Source organism: Scaptodrosophila lebanonensis, unplaced genomic scaffold, assembly GCF_003285725.1.
Source record: "Scaptodrosophila lebanonensis strain 11010-0011.00,11010-0021.00 unplaced genomic scaffold, SlebRS2 tig00000072-arrow-pilon, whole genome shotgun sequence".
Lineage (NCBI taxonomy): Eukaryota > Metazoa > Arthropoda > Insecta > Diptera > Drosophilidae > Scaptodrosophila > Scaptodrosophila lebanonensis.
This window is the reverse complement of record NW_022060558.1, coordinates 5,237,246-5,260,296: the sequence shown is the minus strand read 5'-3', so window position 1 is coordinate 5,260,296 and position 23,051 is coordinate 5,237,246. Positions and strand designations below refer to the sequence as shown.

The 23,051-nt window shown below is 36.9% G+C and overlaps 2 protein-coding genes across 12 annotated transcripts in view; one reads left to right on the top strand and one right to left on the bottom strand.

The window, feature by feature from the left end:
* Positions 1–19,302, top strand: part of LOC115625216 (RNA-binding protein Nova-2) — a 51,411-nt gene extending 32,109 nt beyond the window's left edge. For 7 of the 11 annotated variants that reach the window (XM_030520188.1, XM_030520189.1, XM_030520193.1 and 4 more), the window contains 5 exons: positions 585–1,555; positions 7,253–7,396; positions 7,640–8,283; positions 8,806–9,346; positions 10,673–19,302. In XM_030520188.1, the coding sequence (XP_030376048.1) occupies positions 826–1,555; positions 7,253–7,396; positions 7,640–8,283; positions 8,806–9,346; positions 10,673–10,893 (2,280 nt within the window). In that variant the 5' untranslated portion in view covers positions 585–825 and the 3' untranslated portion in view covers positions 10,894–19,302. Of the gene's footprint in view, positions 1–584; positions 1,556–6,235; positions 6,302–7,252; positions 7,397–7,639; positions 8,284–8,805; positions 9,347–10,672 lie in introns of all 11 variants that reach the window. The other 4 variants (XM_030520196.1, XM_030520195.1, XM_030520194.1 and 1 more) reach the window with 4 other exon arrangements.
* A 2,072-nt stretch (positions 19,303–21,374) lies between these two features.
* LOC115625076 (probable maleylacetoacetate isomerase 2) lies at positions 21,375–22,771 on the bottom strand. Its single transcript, XM_030519964.1, has 3 exons — positions 22,228–22,771; positions 21,837–22,167; positions 21,375–21,780 (listed from the first exon to the last, which is right to left on the bottom strand). Exons 1-3 carry the CDS (start codon positions 22,559–22,561, stop codon positions 21,651–21,653), a joined length of 795 nt encoding a protein of 264 aa, XP_030375824.1. The 5' UTR covers positions 22,562–22,771; the 3' UTR covers positions 21,375–21,650.
* Positions 22,772–23,051: the final 280 nt, after the last annotated feature.

Below are 23,051 nucleotides of genomic sequence, written 5' to 3'. Positions count from 1 at the left end.
TTAACAACTTTTTTCCTATCAATCAAAACAATCCCAAAAATACTAAACCAAATGGCGCTCTCTCTATCTACATATACTTGTATAACTAAAACAAATAATATCGCTCTATCTGAACTGTAAAAATTGTCAAATACTTACTAAGCACGCCCATCAAAATGAACAGTCAAGTCAGCACAGCCTACAACTGCATTCAATCTAACAAGCTCAATCAAGCGTACACATTCAAAGAGAGAGAAAATGTACACAAATACTAAACAAGTCGGCAGCACTCTATACTCGTACTCGTACATCGCAAGATCAGTTCAATCGTAAGTGTGGTGCCTAACTATGCTTCTTTAATCAACCAGCAGGCCTGCCAACTCGTACGTGTTTTCGCTCTCTTTGAATTTGTGAAAAACCCTCTTAAGCTTCTTCACGTGCCCAGTCACAATCAACGTGTTTTGTGTGTGTAATGCAGCCGCTTAAAAGCCATCAATAATTCGAAACTATATTGAAATGAGCTTAATTGAAAACGATTTCTATTTCTTTTCTTTTCGTTACGTTTCGTTATATATACGACATTTTGAATTGGAAATTCGCTACAGCCTTACGAGTAGAAGTAGATTAGAGAGCAGCAGCAACAAAGATCACTCTGATATTTAAATAATTGAATTCAAAAGAACTAAACAAACAATCAACTGCAACAATAATTCCGTCGTCGCATGGACAGCTCTGTGCGGATAAGAAGAAGACTGAACCATAACTGCAGCAGCAGCATCTCATCAAAACTTCAGCAACATCAGACAAAATTTACGAAAAGAAATAAACACAGACAGAAAGGGTGCAATGCACACAATGGAAAGTATTGTAAATGCCATTGATACGGCAGCGCAACAGCTCCTGCAATTGCAACATATTGACTTGTATGCATCGGCAACAGGAATCAGCACATCGACAACAACAACAACATCACCGACACTGCAACATCTCGCATACGAGTACCAGCAACATGTCCCAACAAATTCGTCCTCCTACATGTCGCCACTAGCTTTTAACTATCTGCAGCAACAGCAACAATCGCAACGACAGCATTCCACAACAGCACCAATAACAGGCACAACAGCGACATCATCGTCGCCCTCATCAATACATTCACTGACCAGCGGTAACAGCAACAGCAGCAGTATTAGCATCAGTAGTGGCAGCAGCAATAACAACAATAGCATTGCATACTCATTAGCTGTTCTTAACTATAAACAGCAGCAGCAGCAGCAACAGCTGCAACTTGCACAAAGCAGTGCTAATCTAGACAATACTCAACCTCATCATCCATACAACAATCACATACAGATGGAACTGCAACAGCCAGCACTGAGTAGCCACAATGCCTCGCCCACATCGGCCAATGTCACGCCCGATGCCAGCACTCCTCCCCTGACGGTCGCAGCAACTGCAATTGTAGCAGGCACGCCTCAACAGCAGCAACATCATCACCAGCAACATTTGCCGCAGCTTGGCAACAATGTTGCAGCTTCGGCTGCAGCCAACTACAAAAACTCCTCCTGTTGGTGCTATGGTGAGTCAGACACAAATCGAAACAAATTCCAATTCAGAAATCAGAAATCAGAAAAACAGTTGCGCACAAACAACCTCTATATATATACACGAATCATTACGAACACCACCAACTCGAACCCTAATCGTATAACCTCGCGCCTCGCTATTCTCTCCACAAGAATCAGCAACAACAACAGCAAAAACAACTGCATCAATCACCACGTCATCATCTTCAGTGTCTCTGGTAGCTGCCGTCGCCTCAGCCTCAGCCTCATTCATTTGCAACATGCGCGTGTTGCTGCAAAACATAAAAACCGATTTTAATTTAAAATTCACAAATAATATATTACCAAAAAAACAGAGAAAAATTAGATATACTATATATACGTACATGTATATATATATAGTATGAAAATAAATAAATTAAGCTGCCAACAATTTAAAGACGAGCGTGCGCTCAACTAAATAAAAAGACAAAGACTGTTGTATTAATACATGGCTAAAAATACTGAAACATTAATTCAAAATAATAAAATACGAGTATTATCAAGCATACCTTAACTCGGCCATCACACTATCACACACACTCACGGCTACACTCACGCAAATCAAGTGTAAATTATAAAATATAAAAAGAAATCAAAATCAATAGAAAAATCATATGCTAATCGCACGCTCTACTTTTATGTGGGTGTGAATGTGTGTGCGTGCGTGTGTGTGTCACATTTGTGCACATTTGTTAAACATTTTGCTTCAATCAATTTTACATGCAGACACCAATACATACGCACCCGAGAAACACATCCTCACATAAAGAGACCATTTGATTTATGTTCAAATACCACAGTCCGCTTAAAAATTGTGGATATGTTTTTGACTTGGTAATTTTATAATGTAGGTAGATATATGCATACATATTTACATACATACATACATATGTATAAGTATGTACAATGGGTGTGTGGTGATTTGCTTAAGCAAGCCATCGAAATTATTACACACACCCAACGAATGTTTACGCAAGCCGAATATTACGCATACGACACAGTGGCAGCAGAAACAGCACGAACAGCTGTTGACTCTGCGCTGCCCCCCGTTGGGCCGTCTCTTTGTGCACTTGTCCGTTTAGAGCACCATTTCAAATTTTTCAAATTGGGCATGCATTTGCACATTACGCATACGCCATGTGGCAGTACGTGCTAACGAATACGTGACTAAGCCAGCCAGTCAGCCGGCCACTTAGCTTTGCTTTCCAGTACAACATACAACTAACTCGCGTGCTGTGCAGATTGCCCCACGGAGGGCCGGTGCTTTCGAATCTGTATAGGTGAGCATGCGATATGCAAAAGAGGCACTTAGGGCACAGTGGCTTCGGTCCCCAGCAAATTGAATGCTCCTCGTATCCAGCACTGCTGGTAAATGTCATGAAGCACAGATATTGATTAGGTTTTTTAAGCATATCCTTTTCTTTGTTCGGATCTGTAATCATATATAGGTAAACAAATTCGCAGACAAATGAGTAATTAAGTAATTACGATTGGCTTGCAAACAAAAAATTTATTTTTTTAATATGTCAAACAATCGGAGAATTCTGGCATGTATTTTGTGCATTCTTTCCCCAACATGGACATGGTGTCTGGCAAAAGTTGTATTGTATAGTTAGTGCATATGTGTCGATTTATCAAAACGTTCGATGCTCACATATTTTTTGGGGTCACCAAAACTGCGATTGCTGAGCCCAGATTTCTTTATTTTAATATTTCATTCGGAATGAAACAGGGAATAAAAAATGTGGTGCAAACGATTACTGGAATTGTTTCACAGTCTGTCTGCCTAACAGAAATGTTAAGTGGGGGGAGGTTGTGTGCAGTGTCACGCGACTATTTAGTGCGCCAACATCGCAGATACCGCCGGAGCCCGAGTCTGCGCTCTTGGTTGTGTCGTTAGCCTAGATTCCCGGCTGCATGGTACTGCACAATGCATACGAAATTAGCGTAAACACGCCCACCGAACGCCCATTTAAGTGGTGTTTTGTCATAAGTACTTGCAGCAGATACAACAATAACAGCACCAACATCAACAACAACAGTTCAGCTCAATGGATATAGGGATATATAGTATGTACATATGTATGTATGCATGAATGTAAGGCAAAAACTGCCGGAGCGCGCTCAAGTGTTATTTATGACAACGATATAATTCAAATCGCTGCCGGCGATCCTGCTGCGGCTCAGTGTCAACAACAGCAGTAGCTATGGTAGTAGCAACAACAACATCAACAATAAGAAGACAGCTGCTTGCTGCGAAAGCTGCGGTGGCCATCGCTCTTGGCCCTTTGTGGCTCATAAAAGGCGAGCGTTTTGTTTTAGAAATTCATTTTGGGTTTTCGTAGTGTAGCTTGCAGTTTTTCCCCGCAAGTCATTTATTCTGGCCATTAGCTTTGTTGCACGCTCTGCGTCAAATTTATTGTGTGTGTGGAAAATTTGAATTTGTGTGTTTTTGTTGCATAATTTTCTGAAATTTCTTCCTTCACAACAAAGTTCTCCCTTCTCTAAGATAAACCGATAACAGACGCCTCTGTTCCGCCAGTGCCGTGATTTTTCAGTCTGACCAAAAATGAACGAATTTCAATTAAATATTGCCAGCAGTGGCGGAAACCAGCAGCAGATTGTAGCTACATTTTTATGACTACACCTTTTTGTTCAGTTGTCAGAGGCTGTGCATTTCGCATTTTCATGCTTCGGCATTCTTAGCAAATCGCATTTCCACACATGCATGCAAATTAGGGCGACTGCCAATATGTACATCGAAATACACAAATACAGTGAGCTCGTGAATACTCGATTTGGCTCAAATATTTAGTAGAAGAGTGCATCTCGTTTTAAATACACTATATATAAATATTTTTATTGAATTATATGAATACACTTATTATTTTATATTTGTTTCTTTTTTCCGGTCCTATTTTCATCTCACTCGCTAATTATGTTTCTCGATGCGGGGATAATTATATCCTTTAAAGTAGTACGCTTTCGGTATTCAGTAATCTGCTTCAAATATAAATGATTTAAATACATAGATTATAATAAACGAAAATAAAAAGTGAAAACCACTTGCTTTACTTTTCCGAGTGAGAACCGGAATTTTAAAATGAAATTGGCGCAGTTTTGCTTTTCGAATAAATACATATTTTAAATGCCAAGTAAGTGCGAGTCTACTGTAAATGGTACTTACGTATAAAGTCCATATGAATAATATACTACTTACACATACGTGTATGTATGTACGAGTGTCTGTGCAATGTCAGACTGGACAGATGACACATCTGTGAGCTTTGTGTGTCGCTTCAGTTTGCCGCTGTATCTAATTAGAGAAATACTTTTGAAGGACACTTTGTTTGAGTGGCAAGTGGCAATAAGACGCCGTCAACGACGTCAACGCCTTGCATACATTCAACATTTCGAGAAACGTGCGACTTGGCAGGGCACCTAAAAATAAACGCAACAAAGTCGAGCGCTCCAAGCAGGGAGCGCGGGGGGGATGTATTTGACTAGTGTGGCATGCGGATAGTTGAACAGCCAGTCAGGTGCAACGAGCTTGTGCCTCCACTCTTTGTGTTGTCACTTTTACGGTCGTTTGTGTAATAGAGCTTCTCCGCTTGACACATTTTATTAATTGAAATTTGTTTGTTTGCTCACCAGCCGGGGCAAGAGGCAATTCTTGACTCTACAGTGGGGTCTACGTACAATAAACATCAAGTTAGAGCACCGAAATTTATAAAACTTTCCAACAGCCCTCGAAATAAATTGCTGAGCTTAGGCTTACTTCCTCCCTACTCTTGATTTTTAACAAGATGGGCTTACATGTTTTCTATACAGTTTAATGGCAACCTATACTTTTCTTAGCTTAGAGTGTCCAATTTGAAAATAAAATTAGTCTGTGAAAAGTTCATCTGGTTCGTGCACCTCAGACGACTGTCGTTTAAGTTTGTAACATGAGAAATGTTGGTTTGCGTTGGTGTTTTCTTAAATATGTAGAACTGTTTAATTTGATTCAATTATTTCAATTATTCCTCTCAACTAAAAGTATATGAAGGGTCCCTTACAAAGATTAATACATACAAATTCAATTTATCCTACACACACATACATACTTAGTATTGGTATTACATACTTCATTACCTGGTGTGGTCCATAAAAAATAATTATATTACTTCAGACAACTTTGAAATGTAGCTGAAACCTTGTTGTTTTGTATAAAGTAAGGCTATCAGTATTTATTTCAAATAAAAGTTTCAATACCATGTGAAGGCATATAAACCGGTCATAAATAGTTTTGCTATTTCAAGGTCGTTCTATTATAAAGAAGACTGACATTAATTGTATATGTATTTATATTTTATAATTGGGGGACTTGGATAATCAATATTTGATATCAAAGACCCAAGTGTGTTGAACAAAAAGAATCAATTGATAATTGCTTAACCATTTGCATCTCCATTTCTACAATCAATATGTGCCTTTTCTCATTAATACCTACCTCATTTATATCATACGCGTATGTGTGTAGCTACATATGTATGTATGTAGAGACTATATTTAACTACATTATCCAAGCATTACCAATTATATAATATATGTGCAAATTTTCTTATTGAATTCTAACAACCAATTCTTCTGCTTCTCTCTTCTCGTTTTAGGTGAGTCAGTTTGTTCTGGAATTGAGGTTGAAATTGAAAATAATAACAATAATCATTTTCATCATGGTAAGCTTTGTCATACTTTCATTAAATACCATTCAAGTTCATCTTTTGAAATCGAAAATGAAACTCATACTCTTGCGTTAATAACAGTTCTTCTTGCTGAATGTTTTCCCCTTAACCGTTTTACGTTTTACTTATGTACTTACATATGTATGTTTTGTTTCTGTCTTTATTTCCCATTCTCCTACTCGACCTCTTAACTTAAAGCAAGTCGCTTTAGCTTGACATACAATTGAAAACATTTCGCAACCTTACAAAACAAAACAAAAAAGAAGAAAAACGATTCAATAAACAAACAAGCGGACGAACTAATGTCAATTAACCTTTGACCAAAATTGTTGACTTACATTTTTGCTACGAATGCCATCGAATGAAAATAAATGGTTTTGGTATTTTGTGTCCCAAGCATTTTTGTCTATTCTCCATTTTAATCTCATCCATAAATATGTTTGTGGCTTCATGGACAACAGCCGAATCGAATCGAATGTAGAACACACAGTCAACGTGTAAGTCAGTCAGTCAGTCAGTCAGTAAATCAATCAACCAGTCAAACATAACAAACCAGCATGCATTACGCCCATAACTCCCACTATCCACTATTCATACTCGTTACAACAAATGGCAAGGTTAAACAACAATTGAAACAACTAATCGCTATCGTAATCGTTATCGTTATCGCTGCACATTCATCGTCTCGTTGCGAGCGCTGAGCCGAACAAACGAACGATCACGGCGAACGCTGCCGCCGTCGTCAAAGCTGTTATTATTTTTAATTTGAAGCCTGCTAATCAATCCAAACTATGTTTAAGCCAAACGATAAAAAAACAGTGAACAACTCTAACAATATGAACGATATAAACAACAACGAACAACAAAGACAACAACAAAGATAACGATTGTTTTCCAGTCCTTACTAATTATCCTTTGCTCTATGAACTATTCTAAATTTTCCAGGCGATTCTTCGTATCACATGAAGATTCTGGTGCCTGCCGTGGCCTCTGGCGCCATTATCGGCAAAGGTGGCGAGACAATCGCCTCGTTGCAGAAGGATACGGGTGCTAGGGTCAAGATGTCCAAGTCGCATGATTTCTATCCCGGTGAGTAGTCAAATCATACATATGTTGAAGAATTGCATACTCATATTTTAGAATGGAAAAATATATGTACATAATGAACATTTATTATACGAATACGCTTTGGTAGCAATTGTGGCCTTTTGACAAGATTACTTCGACATATAAATTACTGATCGAATTAATCGGTTCCGAAAATGTTTTCATTCTGACCATAGGTCCTATTTTGCATTGTTTTTGAACTAATTGAATTCTTCCATACCACAGGCACCAATGAGCGCGTCTGCCTCATTACCGGCTCCATTGATGGAATCATGACGGTGCTGGACTTCATCATGGACAAAATACGCGAGAAGCCAGACCTGACCACAAAGATCATCATTGATGCCGAGTCCAAGCAGGCCCAGGAGCGCGATAAGCAGGTTAAGATATTGGTGCCGAACTCCACGGCGGGCATGATCATTGGCAAGGGCGGCGCCTTTATCAAACAGATTAAGGAGGAGAGCGGCTCCTATGTCCAGATCTCGCAGAAGCCCAAGGATGTCTCTCTGCAGGAACGCTGCATCACCATTATTGGTGACAAGGAGAACAACAAAAATGCCTGCAAGATGATACTATCAAAGATCGTCGAGGATCCACAGTCGGGCACCTGTCTAAATGTCTCCTACGCTGATGTGAACGGGCCGGTAGCTAATTTTAATCCCACCGGCTCGCCATATGCCACCAACCAGAATGCCATCAACTCCAGCACGGCGTCGCTAAACACCACTCTGGGCAGTTCAATCGGCGGTGCGGCCACTGCGGCCAGTTTGCTAGTCAATGGCACGGGTATCAACTTGTCTATTAATCTAGGTGCACCGAACCCAGCTCCAAATCTAGCAGTTGCTACACAGCTGCTGGAGCACATTAAGGTTTGTGCCCAATCATAAACAGAACTTTTAGAGCTAAATTGCTTATGTTGTAGAGTAAAGCCAACAAAATGTAAAACTGCCTCCATTTTCAAAATTAAGTAATTATAAAAAAGAAGGAGTTTCCCGCTTCATACCCCCTAGTGTGTCAGGATGTACTTAATTTTACCCAACAATGCTTTCCGAAACAAAGATTACATTTTTAGCAGTTTCGACTTTTCGATCTTATCACAACTTCTCAAGTTATCGGATCGTGCATTCCTTCGATTATAAGTTGCAATGGTTTATTTGAAAATCTTTTAAAGAGGAGGAGGACTAGCCTTTAATGAAACGTTACCTGAACGTCGTCTCTAAAGTGTACTTCATGTTCCATGGTTATATCAATTCTTGAAGACATCCTTCAGTAGAGCAGTTATTTTTGATGGATTTACTCGTAATTCCGCAACATAAGCTGGATATTAGTCTAAAGGCTTATAAATATTTTCCAATATTTGGCATTGTATCAAGAGCTTCCTTACATTTCAGGTTGCCATGCGCGGATCGGGCTACACTGAGACCGCCACCTCAGAGGTATGCGCAGCATTAGGGGTGCTGGCCAAATACGGCGTACTGACAATGGGCGTGGGCGTGCCCCATGCCAACGGAGCCCACACCACACTGGGCAACTATCTGGGCGTAACAACACTCGATCAGCAGACAGCAGCTGCTGCTTCAGCGGCCTCTACGGGCAATGTATTCGGATCCGTCGGACAGGTTAATCTGGAGCAGTATGCCGCTGCAGCCGTTGCTGCTGCCGCTGCCAGCCGGCCGACACAGACTCAGCTGGAGGCTGCGGTGCAATTCGATCCATTCCGCCACCTGGGCTCGGCTACGGCACCTGCCTCTACGCCCGTGTCGCTGAACAATAATAGCTTTGGTCTGACCGCGGCCACGGGCACGGCCACCACGGCCCAGTTGAGCGCCGCCTCGCTGAGCGGTCTAAGCAAGAGCCCCACTCCAGGCGATCTGGGGGCCAAGGACTCAAAGAATGTCGAGGTTCCCGAAGTGATTATCGGCGCTGTTCTAGGTGGGCGACCTTACTATTACCCCTACTAAAACAACAAGAACGACACTGCAACTTTCTTTCAAGCACCCTATACAACCTTCAAGCTAAAGCTATGATTCCATATTTCCATTTATGTTATCTTTTTGCGTTTCTTTATAATCTGCCTGCATCACTTGTGCCCGCTTTTTATTTTTTTGCAAGCCCCTGTTATAGATAGTTATAGGCAATAGCATTCCACTCAATCATAGGCATTTCAAGTGACTCATTAATTGCGATGTGTGATGAGCTCTAGCCAGATAATCAAAATGAAGTCGTAGCGATTAGCTGATTATTCAATAGATCAAGTGATCCCTAATCTACAGATTCAGAGACAGACATACGTAGGTGCAGATGAGCAGCCAACTGTTCTGTCCCTTCTACGATCGTATTGGGGGTGTATTCGCGACACAATTTTGATCAATCAATTCTGTAGCGGGAAGATATTGTGTATAGTAATCATTGATCCCCAATCAATTATCTAAATCTGTACTGCAATTTCAGATTATCTCTTTGCTCGCACATATGCTTTATACGTACGAGTATGTATATATCTCACATATCTAAACATTCCGCTAGCACCACTCATGAGCATTTTGTACGATTTCTTAAAATCAATAAAATCCTTAAATATATATATACATATAGCGAAATTTCTAGTCAAGTTCTTGCCCACTAAAACACCCCACGCCACGTCTTTCATAAAATACCACTCCATGCACACCCACAGTACAGAGTCGTGAACCCGTTGCTCAAGACAAGACGAAAGTTCGCTTTGCTCAGCCGATATTCGCAGCTAGTTGATAGGAGTTATTAATTAATAGACATTTCATTCTTAGCCCATAGATTCGACCCTCACGATACTACTGTTCTGACGAATTTTCCTTAAAGCGGCATAGCTGCTGGGCTGTAGTTTTGGGTCCCTAAGTAGGCAGCCTTATTTGATTTGGGGGGCAGTACAAGTATAGCTAAGTGTCGACACGTGTCTGCACAGTTTGATTTTGATAAGGTCGCTGTTAGGATTACTAAACGCTTTCTATACACTATTTGTTGTTGGCACCTGAACCTTACTTTAATGGCTTTTTTAAACCGACCTCTATATAAGTTGCCCAGCTGTAACGCAACCTCGTGTTGTTGTTGTTTCTTAATACATACTTACGTTTAAACCACAAACACGTATTTGTAACACTTGATATTACCAACACACCCACTTATATACATACACAAATACCATACACACAAACATGCACACATATATCCATATATCCATATATACCTTATACTTAACTCACTTTGATGCAAATATTCCAGGTCCTAACGGTCGTAGTTTAGTTGAAATTCAACATGCCTCTGGCGCAAATGTGCAAATTTCCAAAAAGGGCATATTCGCACCTGGCACTAGAAATCGCATTGTAACCATTACTGGTCAGCAGAGTGCCATTGCCAAAGCGCAATATCTAATTGAACAGAAAATCAACGAGGAGGAGTCAAAGAGGGCGCGACAAATTCCATTAACCACTGTTGTGAATTAAAAAGCGAAAGCAAAAACAAATGCAAACACAACAACCACAACCACAACAACACTAATTACCCCCCCACATAATGCGTTTTTCGTATAAAATGTTCATTTAAAGAAAAGAAAAGTAAAGAGAAAACAATATTTAACAATTTTAACAAAAAGCATACCAAGCAAGAGGAAAATGTTGAAAACGAAGCAAAAACAAAACATCATACACCATGAGAGAAGCAATCGAAAAAGAAAACAATAACAAACAACAATTAATTCAAATCAAACACTTGTTGAATTGGTAATTATTATTGCAAATTTATATACATACATAAATATTTAGTTCAGATGAAGTTCCGGGCTTCTATAACCGGCGATTAGCCGAAACTAGTCGACCATTATAGAAACGGACTACAGAGAAACTACTCTAATATTTGATTTGATAGTTGATTGTTCATTTGGTTTGCTCATATGCCATGCTTCTTATTCGATACTTTTGGGCCTGGCTAACTCCAAGAAATCGGCCCATAGACCCACACATAGTTATATATATATATACACCAGTATGATGAATACAGATACATAATTGTTTGATGGTTTTGTTTTTGTTGTGCATTTCGACAAAGCTACATAAATATAAATATATTTATATGTGTGTCAACCATACATGCATATTTGTATGTACAATTAAATTGTTGAGTCTCGTTTTTATTACACACATACACACACACACATATATATATATATGTATATATATATATACTATATATAAACATATTTACATCAATTAGCATTATGTTGAGAACTTTTGTATAATGAGCGAGCGTTTTCAGTGAAAACTTCAGGTGATTTTCTAAAACAAAATACTTACAATGGTGTCAAAATAAGGTAAATATTTTACTACACTCACACACACAAACACACAAATAAATAAATACACAACATATAAATAACTAGAACTAGAGAGTAACTAAAGTTGAAACACGTGAGTTTCGCAATTGATTTGCCCAAAGGTGCAGAACAACTTGCGAAGGACAGGCTAGTGAAATATGAAACACGTGTCTCCCCTCCGCAAACCTATCTCTTTATAGTTTAAAGTTTACAAAACACGTTTTCTGTTTTTGTTTCCGTTTCCGTTTCTGTTTTCTATTTCCTTTTGTTGATGACCCCACAGTGTGCTTTTTCAAAATTCATATGTATGTATATATGTATGTATATGAATGAAATGGATTTATGAAACGCTTTTACACAATACTTATTGTTGATGTTGACCATGATAATGTTATTATTATTATTTTTGAATCCAATACGATATGACAAATGAAGGATAGTTATAAGATGTGGTGTTAATGTGTTGCGCGCGCACGTGAGTCTCCTTTTTGTGTTTGATTTGTGCTCCTTATTTGTTTTACTCCTTTGTTTGTTATAACTCTTCTTCACAACAACAAAAATTGCGATTTGTTAGCTGCCAGTTCGAATACTGCTCCTTTGATTATTTTTATGATTATTCATTTTGTTAACAAGCTGTTTTCCCAGCACATAGTATGTTTTCAATCATTTTGTTTCTTACATTCTAAGTTTAAGCTCTACACTCGTTTTTCTGTTTTTTCACGGTAATGCATCACATTATGTTATAATGAAATACAAAGTAAAAATGAAAAAAAAAAACAACTCTTTGTAAATTAAACACATATACACAGACACACACACACACACCCAAACACGCGTACATTTAGGAATTTTTCATGCGCCATCAACCTTCCAGGGTCTGTTTAATTTTAAGATTTGTGCAATTATTACACATAACCTTCGATACATTTGAACTACTTTTGTAAATAAAACGCAGTATAAAAACAAAAAGACAAAGCCTTGCTTGAGTTTGGCAAACTGTTCGCTAAAAGTTTGCCGGTCACACCAGCACACATCGATGGAAAATCAATGAAAATACATATTTGTTGAGCATCACATTTGAGTTTCCTATTTCACAAACATACTATACATACACACAAACACATAGAGAAATACCCTACTTGTATAATAAAAAAAACATTTCTTGTTTTATTTTATGCTTTACACGTAATTTAGTTTAACATTTCTTTTGATAAATAGTTTAAATGAAACAAAATTTCAATAAAAACTTGATTATTACAAAAAAACAAACAAAAAAAAAACAAAAACAATCCAGGCCATGTTGTTTACTGTGTTTAATTTTGAGTCGAGCTCCGCAACCTCACCTTCTCACCAAGGCACTACCAACCAACCACAACCAAGAACCACAAGCACAAACACCACCCATTACAACAACCACAGCACCACTAACCGTTAATATTCGTCAAACATTGCAAGCGTCTCCTAAAAATCGAATAAAATAAAATACAACATTATCATGTCAAATCAGCAATCAGTCAGTCAATCAATCAACCAACCAATCAGTCAGCCAGTCAGTAAATCAACCAACTTTACGTTCAATTTCAATTTCAATTCAATCACTGAAAACGCTCATCACTTTCTCAAAGCTTAGTGGTAAACACGATCCTATGCTAAGTTATTGCTAAGTTCAAAAGTTGTTCTTATTATTTACTTGATTTTTTTTAATTTGTTCGCTATTATTGTTATGAATGATGACCTACATTTGTTCTTAATTGTGCAATATTTATAAAATATACCATAAATTAAAAAAAAATATATATATATACTATATACATAAACAGGAAGATATGCATAATTTCTGAAGTCTTGTGACGAAATTGTTTCGGAAAGCGTCAGAAGCAAAACACAAAAAGATAAATTGAAAGTACAGCCGTAAATGCTAGTGTGCCTTGTAATATGCATTAACATACAAAAAAGTAAATGAATGGAGGAGTTGTTGTTTTAATTACAACCATTATTTTATCTAATTATACAAATAATAAAGTAAAACACGACACGTGTAACAATTGTTAATGAATATGAATCGTAGTCGTAGTCGTAATCGAAGCGATACACAAATGTTAAAAGAAAAGAAAGCAGGGCGTGCAAAGAAGAGAGAAGCACCACAGCACAGCTAAGAACTCTCCATAGACCGTCGACTACCTACGGACCGAGGCTAATAGCTATAAGCTAAAAGCTTATAGCCCAGCTGGGTCTTGGTCGTGAAAATACACCAAAATAATAAAAGAAACCATAACAAAAAACACCAATGAATCGCAATTATAAAATCAATAAGCAATACTACCAACAAGAACTTCATCTCTAACTACAACAACTGCAGTAAAACGTAGCTTCAAGCAATCAACAAAAATCACAACAAGCATAATACACAAACCTGTGCCCGCCCCCTCGCAACTACAAATGTTCATTCTATCGTCTGTTTTATCATGAGACAGGGCTGTTCTCGACTCAAAACAAAAAGAACAAAAGCCAAATAAAAAGTCCATTGTATCGAAATCAGCCGTATTATCATCAACTATATTCACACGCACACACGCACACAGACACGCATTCACATACACTAATGCATCCATAGATTCGTACTAAATACCAGTATCAATCATTCAGTCAACCCATCAATCACATACATCCACATGCTCATGAGTTATACATACATCTTAATGTATGAGTTTTATGAAAATATATAAACTTGTAGTAGATGAAAATAAACAAATATAGTGTACATATTTGTACTGGATCTGTGATATGTATTTAAAAAGAAAACAAAGCAAAAGTATATATAGAAGGAAAAAAACATTAAATTAATTATGAAATAATTAATTTTTTAAATGCATTAAACGAAAAGCTTTACTTTCAAAGCAAAACCAAATCAACTTCTCAATTCAATTTCCCCCCCTCCATCATTAACGTGTGTCCAAGCGTGGCAGCTTTCCTTCTATCGATTCAACCAGCGCTCAGTAGATTCACGAAAAATCAACAACAAATCGTTCAGTCAGTCGGTCTTTTTTATGTAACATAATGTAACTGCCATTGTCCGTTCCAACTCCCTAAGTGTTGGGCAGGTTTTGTTTTTCAATCTGTGGGCAAAGGGATCTTGCACGGATAGGTATCGAAAAGTATCGTGCTAGCATGAGTAAATGAGCGCCAAATGTACTCGTAGGTACGATACTTGAAACCAAATCCACCCCAATTCGAACCAGGAAATGGAAATATTTATTAAAATCGTGGCAACTATACAGATTTTTGTGTTAAGATCTAATGTCTGACTTCCGAGTTCCGAGCTCTGAATCTTGTTGGAAATCTCAAGAGTAGTGAGATTTAGGAGTTGAAATCGTAACACCGTGAACAGGTCCCTAGCGATAAGAAAGCCGACCAAATGATGGACCCCGGGATGGGCAGTGAATGGCGTGGTCGCGACACGTCATGTAAAGTTGTGTTATGCTTGTTTGGATTTTATTGTTTTGCGTTTGTTATTTGCTGTAAGAAACGGGAAGTAAGGCTTCACTGCTAAGTATCCTCGCCGACATGCTTTGAAAATTTATTGAAGAAGGCGCCCCTTCGAGTCTTACAAATGCCCAAACCCAACCTTCTGCAGAGTTCTGGTGATCGTGTAAAACGGTGCTAGGCTTCGAATCTAACCCCACTCGCTTCAATGTGTATCAACATTTTATCATTACAACAACAAAAACAGCAACAACAACCACGATTCATACTAAACTATACCCTCTAGCCCCCTGCTTCCTTTCATCACCCCATTGGCTACATGCAGGATATCATGAGCGAAGAACCCTTTAGAAAAGACGTATGCATATTTTTCATAGCTGCGCAAATCCACAACATAATTCGCATGTTTTCTTTTAAAATTGAATAAAAACCATATATGTATAACAAAGATGATAAAAAAAAGTAAAGAGAAAACATAAAAAGCTGTTATTTCAACGACGGAGTCTATTAGTGTTAAAGTAGAAAAGGCAAACATTTTTAATAACTAACTACATACATACGAGTATATACTTAAATTTGACACTACTTTAAAAAAGTACTATAAACCAATAACAAAAAACAAAGAAAATCTTGCAGCGTGTATCTAGAATAAATCAGTTGCAACATTTTGCTCTTTAAAACAACAACAACAACAAAATACAAAAATTAAACTTAACAACAAAATGCAAATTTGTAAAGAAAAGTTCAATTTATCAATCAAATCATTTATCAATACGAGTATATGAAAGCGAACTATACATGCATAACTGCATAAAACTACATACATATGTACCTACTACATCCATGTTATATTTAAAGAAGGAATTTGTTTATAATATTTGTTATGCTTTGCCCCACACTGTTATTAGGACAATTAAACATTAAACATTAACGAGTAAACGAAGAACATAATTACATTATTGAATCATGCATTAATGCAAGTAATTACATAATACACACATACTATACATACGTACATACGTAGTTACATATATAGTATAGAAGTCAGTAACAATTTTAGCCTAGCCACTAAACCAAACCTATGGAGACACAAAGCCGTGTTCAGGCGTCGAATGCAAACCACACACATCTACACATATAAAGTATGCATATTTAAATATATGTACATACATATGCGAGTATATGTGTGTATGTATTATTGGCAAGGAAAAATGAAAAAAAAAAACAAAAAACACAAACAAACTAATTAATAATAATAATAATAAAATGGAAAATCAAGTCAGCTACAGCAGTTCATTCTATGCATTACTTGTATTAACGGCAAAACAAAACAAAACAAACCCAAACAAGATCTTAAGAAATAGTAAAATATTGAAAATACACGTATATACAATAAAACATTAAATTAGTTGTTAGTGTGATACATACAGTTAATATTAATTAATCAATTCATATAAATAAAAGGTTTAACGATGGAAAAGAATATATTCTGTTCAGTTTTACTCTCGTCGTCGAAACACGCCTGTAAGGTTCCCTTGCTTCGCATCCTTCTTCGACTAGGTTTGGGCCCCAAGATCCCAATTCAACAAGAGAAAACTAGTATACCCTTTACCCTTTGGGTACAGGGTATAAAAATCGGATTGATAGAATTGCAATCGCAATATGTTTGTATAATTTGTGCGAACCTTACACATTACTATACTATATATGTATGTATAGAGGGATGATGAAATGATAATTTAAAACGACAGCCTAAGTTTAAGCCATAATTCACTGAATTGAAAAGAAAAAACATCACAGTCATGCTATTGAAAGAAAAACTTAAAATTCAAACTATCCAACAATGTACAAAACAGTTGAAATAACTTTGGATTCGACCTGCAAACTCTTGTGGGCATAAGTCTTTATTTAAGTTTCTTCTCTTACATCGTAGTCTTTTACAAATTAATGACAACAGCCTATGTAGTTGCATACATGAGTACCTTAGAAAAAAATCGAAAAAAAAAACAAAACAAAAACAACAAAAATGGTAAAAGTTAATAGTATGTTTTGTCTACACGTCGAATCGACACTAGAAATCTGTCAACGATGAAAAGTATTGCATCTAGAATCAATGCCAGCAATAGTTTTCAAAGTCCAGCGACGACGCTCAACGTGTAACCACAATAAAATGATATTTATAATAAAAATATTATATAATTATACTTATGTAGAAGAACAAATTTGTCATTAAACACTTTTCAAATTCTCAGCAATTCTTAGGCGAGGTCAAGGGTGGAGGTCAACAAATTGATTACAAGCACTTCAATGTAGAAACTGCAACAACAAACAAAACCTACTTTTCGAACTCAACTCTTCATACACCTAAGCTGCGAGTCCACGGACCCAAGAACTTAGTATAAAAACTGAAACCGGGTCTTGGTAGTACGATTAGGTCGGACTCGTGAGTTCAGAGCATTCAGCAACTGAAAATCATTGAAAAACTCATTCAAAAGTAAAAGTACTAAATCTTTTATGATTTGACTGTGATAATAATAATGACAAAAAGAAGTAACGATTATGGTGGAGGTGTAACAAAAAAAAAAAAAAAAAAAAAAAAAAAAAAAACCAAAAATAATAGAGTATATATTAATGATGTATGTACATATACGAGTATACCTTGACGCGTATATATGTATGTAGTAGACGAAGCAAGCTAATATTAATGTAGGAGCGATATATGAGAATTATTATTGTATTTGGAGACCGCAGCCCCCGTGGCATGGTTATGGGCCCATAGTGGAACACCCTGTACGAACTAGCGTATGATACAATATTTACGGATAATGAATGAAGAAAAGAATAAAACAAATACTTTACTTATACAAGTTATTAGCAAAATATTTAAATGAAATTTTAGCAAAATAAAAAACAAAAACCATTTGAGTGCAAATAACGAGTTGGAGGCGAGAACTCAGCAACAAAAATTATGCATTAACTGAATGCAATAAAATAATATTAATAATAATAATGATAATAACATTGATAATAAAGAACATATAAAAAAATTCAACAAATTTTTGAAGCAAAACTAACTCTCAACGATATTTAGTTATGATGCTCTATTTAAAATTTATATTTAATTGAAGTTTTTTAAAATTCAGAAATCGAAGAATCAAGTAGCGAAGCAAAACGTTTTATAAACATTATTCATATAGCATTGAGATCACATACTCGTTATTCACACGGAGGACACGATTACAGATTTACAAATTTAGGTACAGTTTTGTTTCTCCCGTTCGATATCCCGATTCGAATAAACTAACGAACGCCAGAAACTGAAAATTAAGTACATTCATAGTCTAGTGAAGCAACGTTACAAAATGAATGGCAATGGTAATGGTACCCTTAACCAAGTTTATCTTAAAGTAGCTCATTCAAATTTTAAAAAAAATTCATCATTTTTTGCAACTTAAAATACCGAAAGTAAGAAGAATACCAAAAATCAAGATTAACTTGTATAATTAAGCAAGTGTAAGCAGAACGACTGGCACGCCCAGTCACAGTTACTCCTCTCAACATACATATATATATATATATTTATATACATACACACACATAGCTATATAACCAGATGAAATGTCATACTCGAAAACTCTTTATGGTCTTTGCAGTTAAGGAAATCGGCCGACATCGGCAACAATAAAATGAAAGCTAAGCTAGGTAGGTGGTACCGATGTAGACAGTACGAGTATATCGATTGTAATATTATGTAATGTGTCCCCCGCGGCACGCATGTATGTATTGATATTTATATACATAGAGAAATTTGAAGAATATATATATGTATACACCAGAACACCAACATACCAACACACACACACAGACATTATTACGTTGAGCATGAATAGTTCAGATACATGTGTAAGTGAAGGGAAACAGAATGCAAAGCTGGCAGGTGAATAAAGAGTAAAAACCAAAATAAATGAACAAAATTAATTACACCTTACACATTTAAGAATGATTATATAAAACAAAACAACAACAAAAAAGCTAATAAAAATTATATTATAAATTCAAAGGCGATCCAGTGTTTCATTGTTGCCCCCTTTGGCAGACCGAAATGGGTCATTTATGCATAATTGTTTACACTCGTATCAGTATTTCGACGCCATCAACAAACTCAAAAAGGATATTTACGCTACACATACAGCATAGCTCAAAAGAAAAGATGCGAAATACGCTAAAAGGACCCTCGATTGATTCGGACGGTGATGGAAAAAGTATACAATACTCGAAGTAATACTGTGGTTTTTCATGACTGACATTTTTAGATGATATGTTCACCCAAATAACATATGAAGAGTTTACTTTATGAGAATTTAGAATTAGATCTACATACAAAATATGATCGGCTTGGGCTCATCCATTCTCTAAATTCAGTCGTTCGTCCAGACATATGGATTATGGATTAAATGCTTCATTTAGTGGGAGATGATTTCTTCTGCCTGTTACTTACTTTTCACAAACCTAATATAGCCTCTTTACCCTTCGGGTAGAGTTTAAGTTAAGAGGAGCCGTAGAAAAAGTGCTTATTAAATGAATGAACGTAGGAATATAGGTTGGCTAATTAATGACGAGTGTTAGTTTCTGGGTTAACATTATGAAGACCTATTTGCAGAATGGGGAAATTGTATTATTAGAGACTCGTGCATCACATTTGAGCTTCATTTGAAGAGTGATTAGGTCCCAAAACAGCTCTTGTAGTTCATGATAGGCCTCTGTGTTCGTTTCATCAGAATTGGTCATAAATAACGAAAATAGCGTGTTGGTGAGTTGTTCTACGAATTCACTAAAAAAAACCAACTTAATGGTATGGTTAGATATTTTCTGAACAACAAGAGCATATTGTTCCATTCTCTTTACCAGATATACTTTATAATATCTCTGACACAATGAGGGCGGAGACTATGAAGACTACTACTTAGCTGCAGGCTTTGAACTTTATGGAAAATCAATTTTTTTTCGCATTTAGTGATATGTGGTTGTTTTAGAGAATTTATCCAAAAGTTTGCGAGCTTCCTTTTGCTTTCTTCTCCATTTTTCATATACCGAAGGGGAAGTAAGTTAATTTAGATTATATAGGGATCTTCTCTTCGTCGACGCTGTAATGGTAAAAGAATGAGATTTTCATTGTTCGGTTTGCTTAGTTTGAAGTTTATTTTTAAATAATTAATTCTTGGAACTGTTACAATGTTACGAAAATGTTGCATGTTGTTCGTGATGATTTGTATGTGAAAACAGATGCTAGTTCTTATACAAGTCTGCAATAATGCCTCTTGTATAGTTAAGTATAATATTCAATTCGATTTGTTCTTGTACTTTTATATAGCAAGCTTACGACTACGAGAGTTTACGAGTACTTTGGGGATGTCAAGCCAATCCGGATCTGCCTTGCTGCTTCGATTACAAATCGGTGCACAAATTTGTTTGTTTTTTACATTAAACTATGTGCATGTACAGGGAAAATATGTTTATTAATCTATACTATACGCCATCGTAGGTAAGTTTTTTAAATGTACTCGCATATTTTGGTTTTTTTTTTTTGTGTAATGAAGAACACACATAGTATAATTTAGCGACGTAAATGTGTGTGGCTACTCAATGCAAATTTTAATTTTTGTAAGTTCTTTGTATTTGGTTTCTCTTTGTATATTTTGCATATGTTTGCATAAATTTTACTTTAATTCTACGTTACATTGTTTTTTTGTTTTACATTTACTCTGCCTGCTGGGTAAGTTTTGTTGACTGATCTTTTGTACTTTTCGAAAATTATCTTTGTTTCACTGCACGCTCAACTCTGACATCCAGTTTTTTTTATATATTATAATATTATTTTATATACTAAAAATAGTTGTGTTAAATCCCTGAAGTGAATTTTGCTTTTCGTCGTGAGTTTCAGCTTATTTTGTTTTCTTTTTTGTGTTTGTTAGCCTAAATAAAATGCATAAAAATAATCATTTTTTTTAACATGAGTTCATCTTTTAGATCATTTTCACATTGAGAACCGAGGAAAATTGAAAAATTTTCATGAGACTTTTTTTCGCTTTGTTTCATTCATATATGTTTATGTTTTATGCTTTTTGTCTAGCATTCCAATCAAAAGTTTTTATTTTTATTCAAATACATATTTTTATGCATTTATGCATAGATTACAAAATATTTTTAAATGCTGTTAGCAATTCTTTTTAAATCACATCCGACTGTTGCTGCGCAGAGTTTTCTGTTTACCCGGCCAGAATTAGGCCACAGAATCTGTTTCGTCATCCTTCCCTAGTTCACAATTTACTTTGCTCCTTGTTTGTTGGTTGTACGAACTGCAATTCACTTTTTCGTTTTTCGGCGCTTTGCAGTTGTCGACGGAAAATTCTATTTGTTTGGCAGCTCCGGCGGACAGTCCGGCTGATTGGAGGGATGGGCAGCTCGGAAGGCCGGATTGCTCTCGAGCTCGCGATCGATGCGCAAAATGATGGGATAGGGGCGCAAATCCACGTGGAATCTGTATCATATTATTGATTAGTGGCGATAAAGCAGAGCGGAAAATGTTGAGTATACCTTCTGGCATTAAAAACCTGCGGTACTAGGCAGCAGTCGGCCATAGAAATCTCGTCGCCGACGCAGTACTTGCCGGCAGAGGTGGACAGTGCCTTTTCTACGGCACGGAAGCCGCGAGTGATCCAATGCTGTGCCCACTCTTTTTTCTTTTCCTCACCTACATGTATGAGCACAATAAGGTTCTGGAGCGGCTGTATGCCCGAGCAAATGATCTCGACGATCTCGCGCACCTTCGCCCGTTTGTGCACATCCTGCGGCAAGAGCGGACGCTGCGGGCGTGTCTCCTCCAGATAGTGCATTATGGCCACCGACTCGATCAACGTATGCCCATCTGTAGACCGAACGAGATAATATACACTACTTATGTCAAGCTGAAACTGGGGCCACTTACCGATTTGCAACGCCGGCACCTGCTCCATTGGATTGACCTCGCGGTACTCATTACAATGCTGTTCGCCCCCCGACTTGATCAAACTGATCGGCTTGATATCGTAGGGTATCTCCTTCAGATTCATCGCAATGCGCACGCGCCAGGAGCACGAGCTGCGCCAATACGAGTAAAGTATTGGCTGTTTGGCATCATGGGAAGGGGCAACAGAAACATTCGCATTAGTGGACATTTTATAAATTGAGGGTAGCAAGCGATTGCAAGTTGGCTGCCAAATCTGTTTAGCAGTGCCACTGAACTGGATGCTTCTGTCGACTAGATTTCGCAGTAGACCCATTTTGTAGTGAATTCTAAGTGTTGACTTAATTTATGCAGCTTTAGAAAACAGGTTGCGCTGATAACGAGCTTGCGGTGCTGTAGCCCACATAAACAAACAACAACTAACACAAAACTGAAATAAAACAAGTCAAACTTGTTCTGCAATTATTTTGCTCATTTTAAGGGCTTAAACGTTCGATTTCAGTTGTTAATTAATTAGATTATAGAACAAGTCCCCCTCCGTTTGAGAAAAAAACAAAACGACAGGGCTGCATAAGTTCCCGATAACAGCAACATTCTGTATGTATAAGCTATCGATGATGTTGCTCTAAATAGTTTCAGCACCCAAAAGTATGCAATCCTTCTACAGTTTATCATCTTCGCGTTCATTAGATGATAAACTAATATACAAAAAATTAAACTAAAACATAATTGTGTATCTACTCAGGTTAGAAATTAATGTTTTTGTGTGAGGTCCGATGGATATATTTGGACTTTCTGTTGCGTTT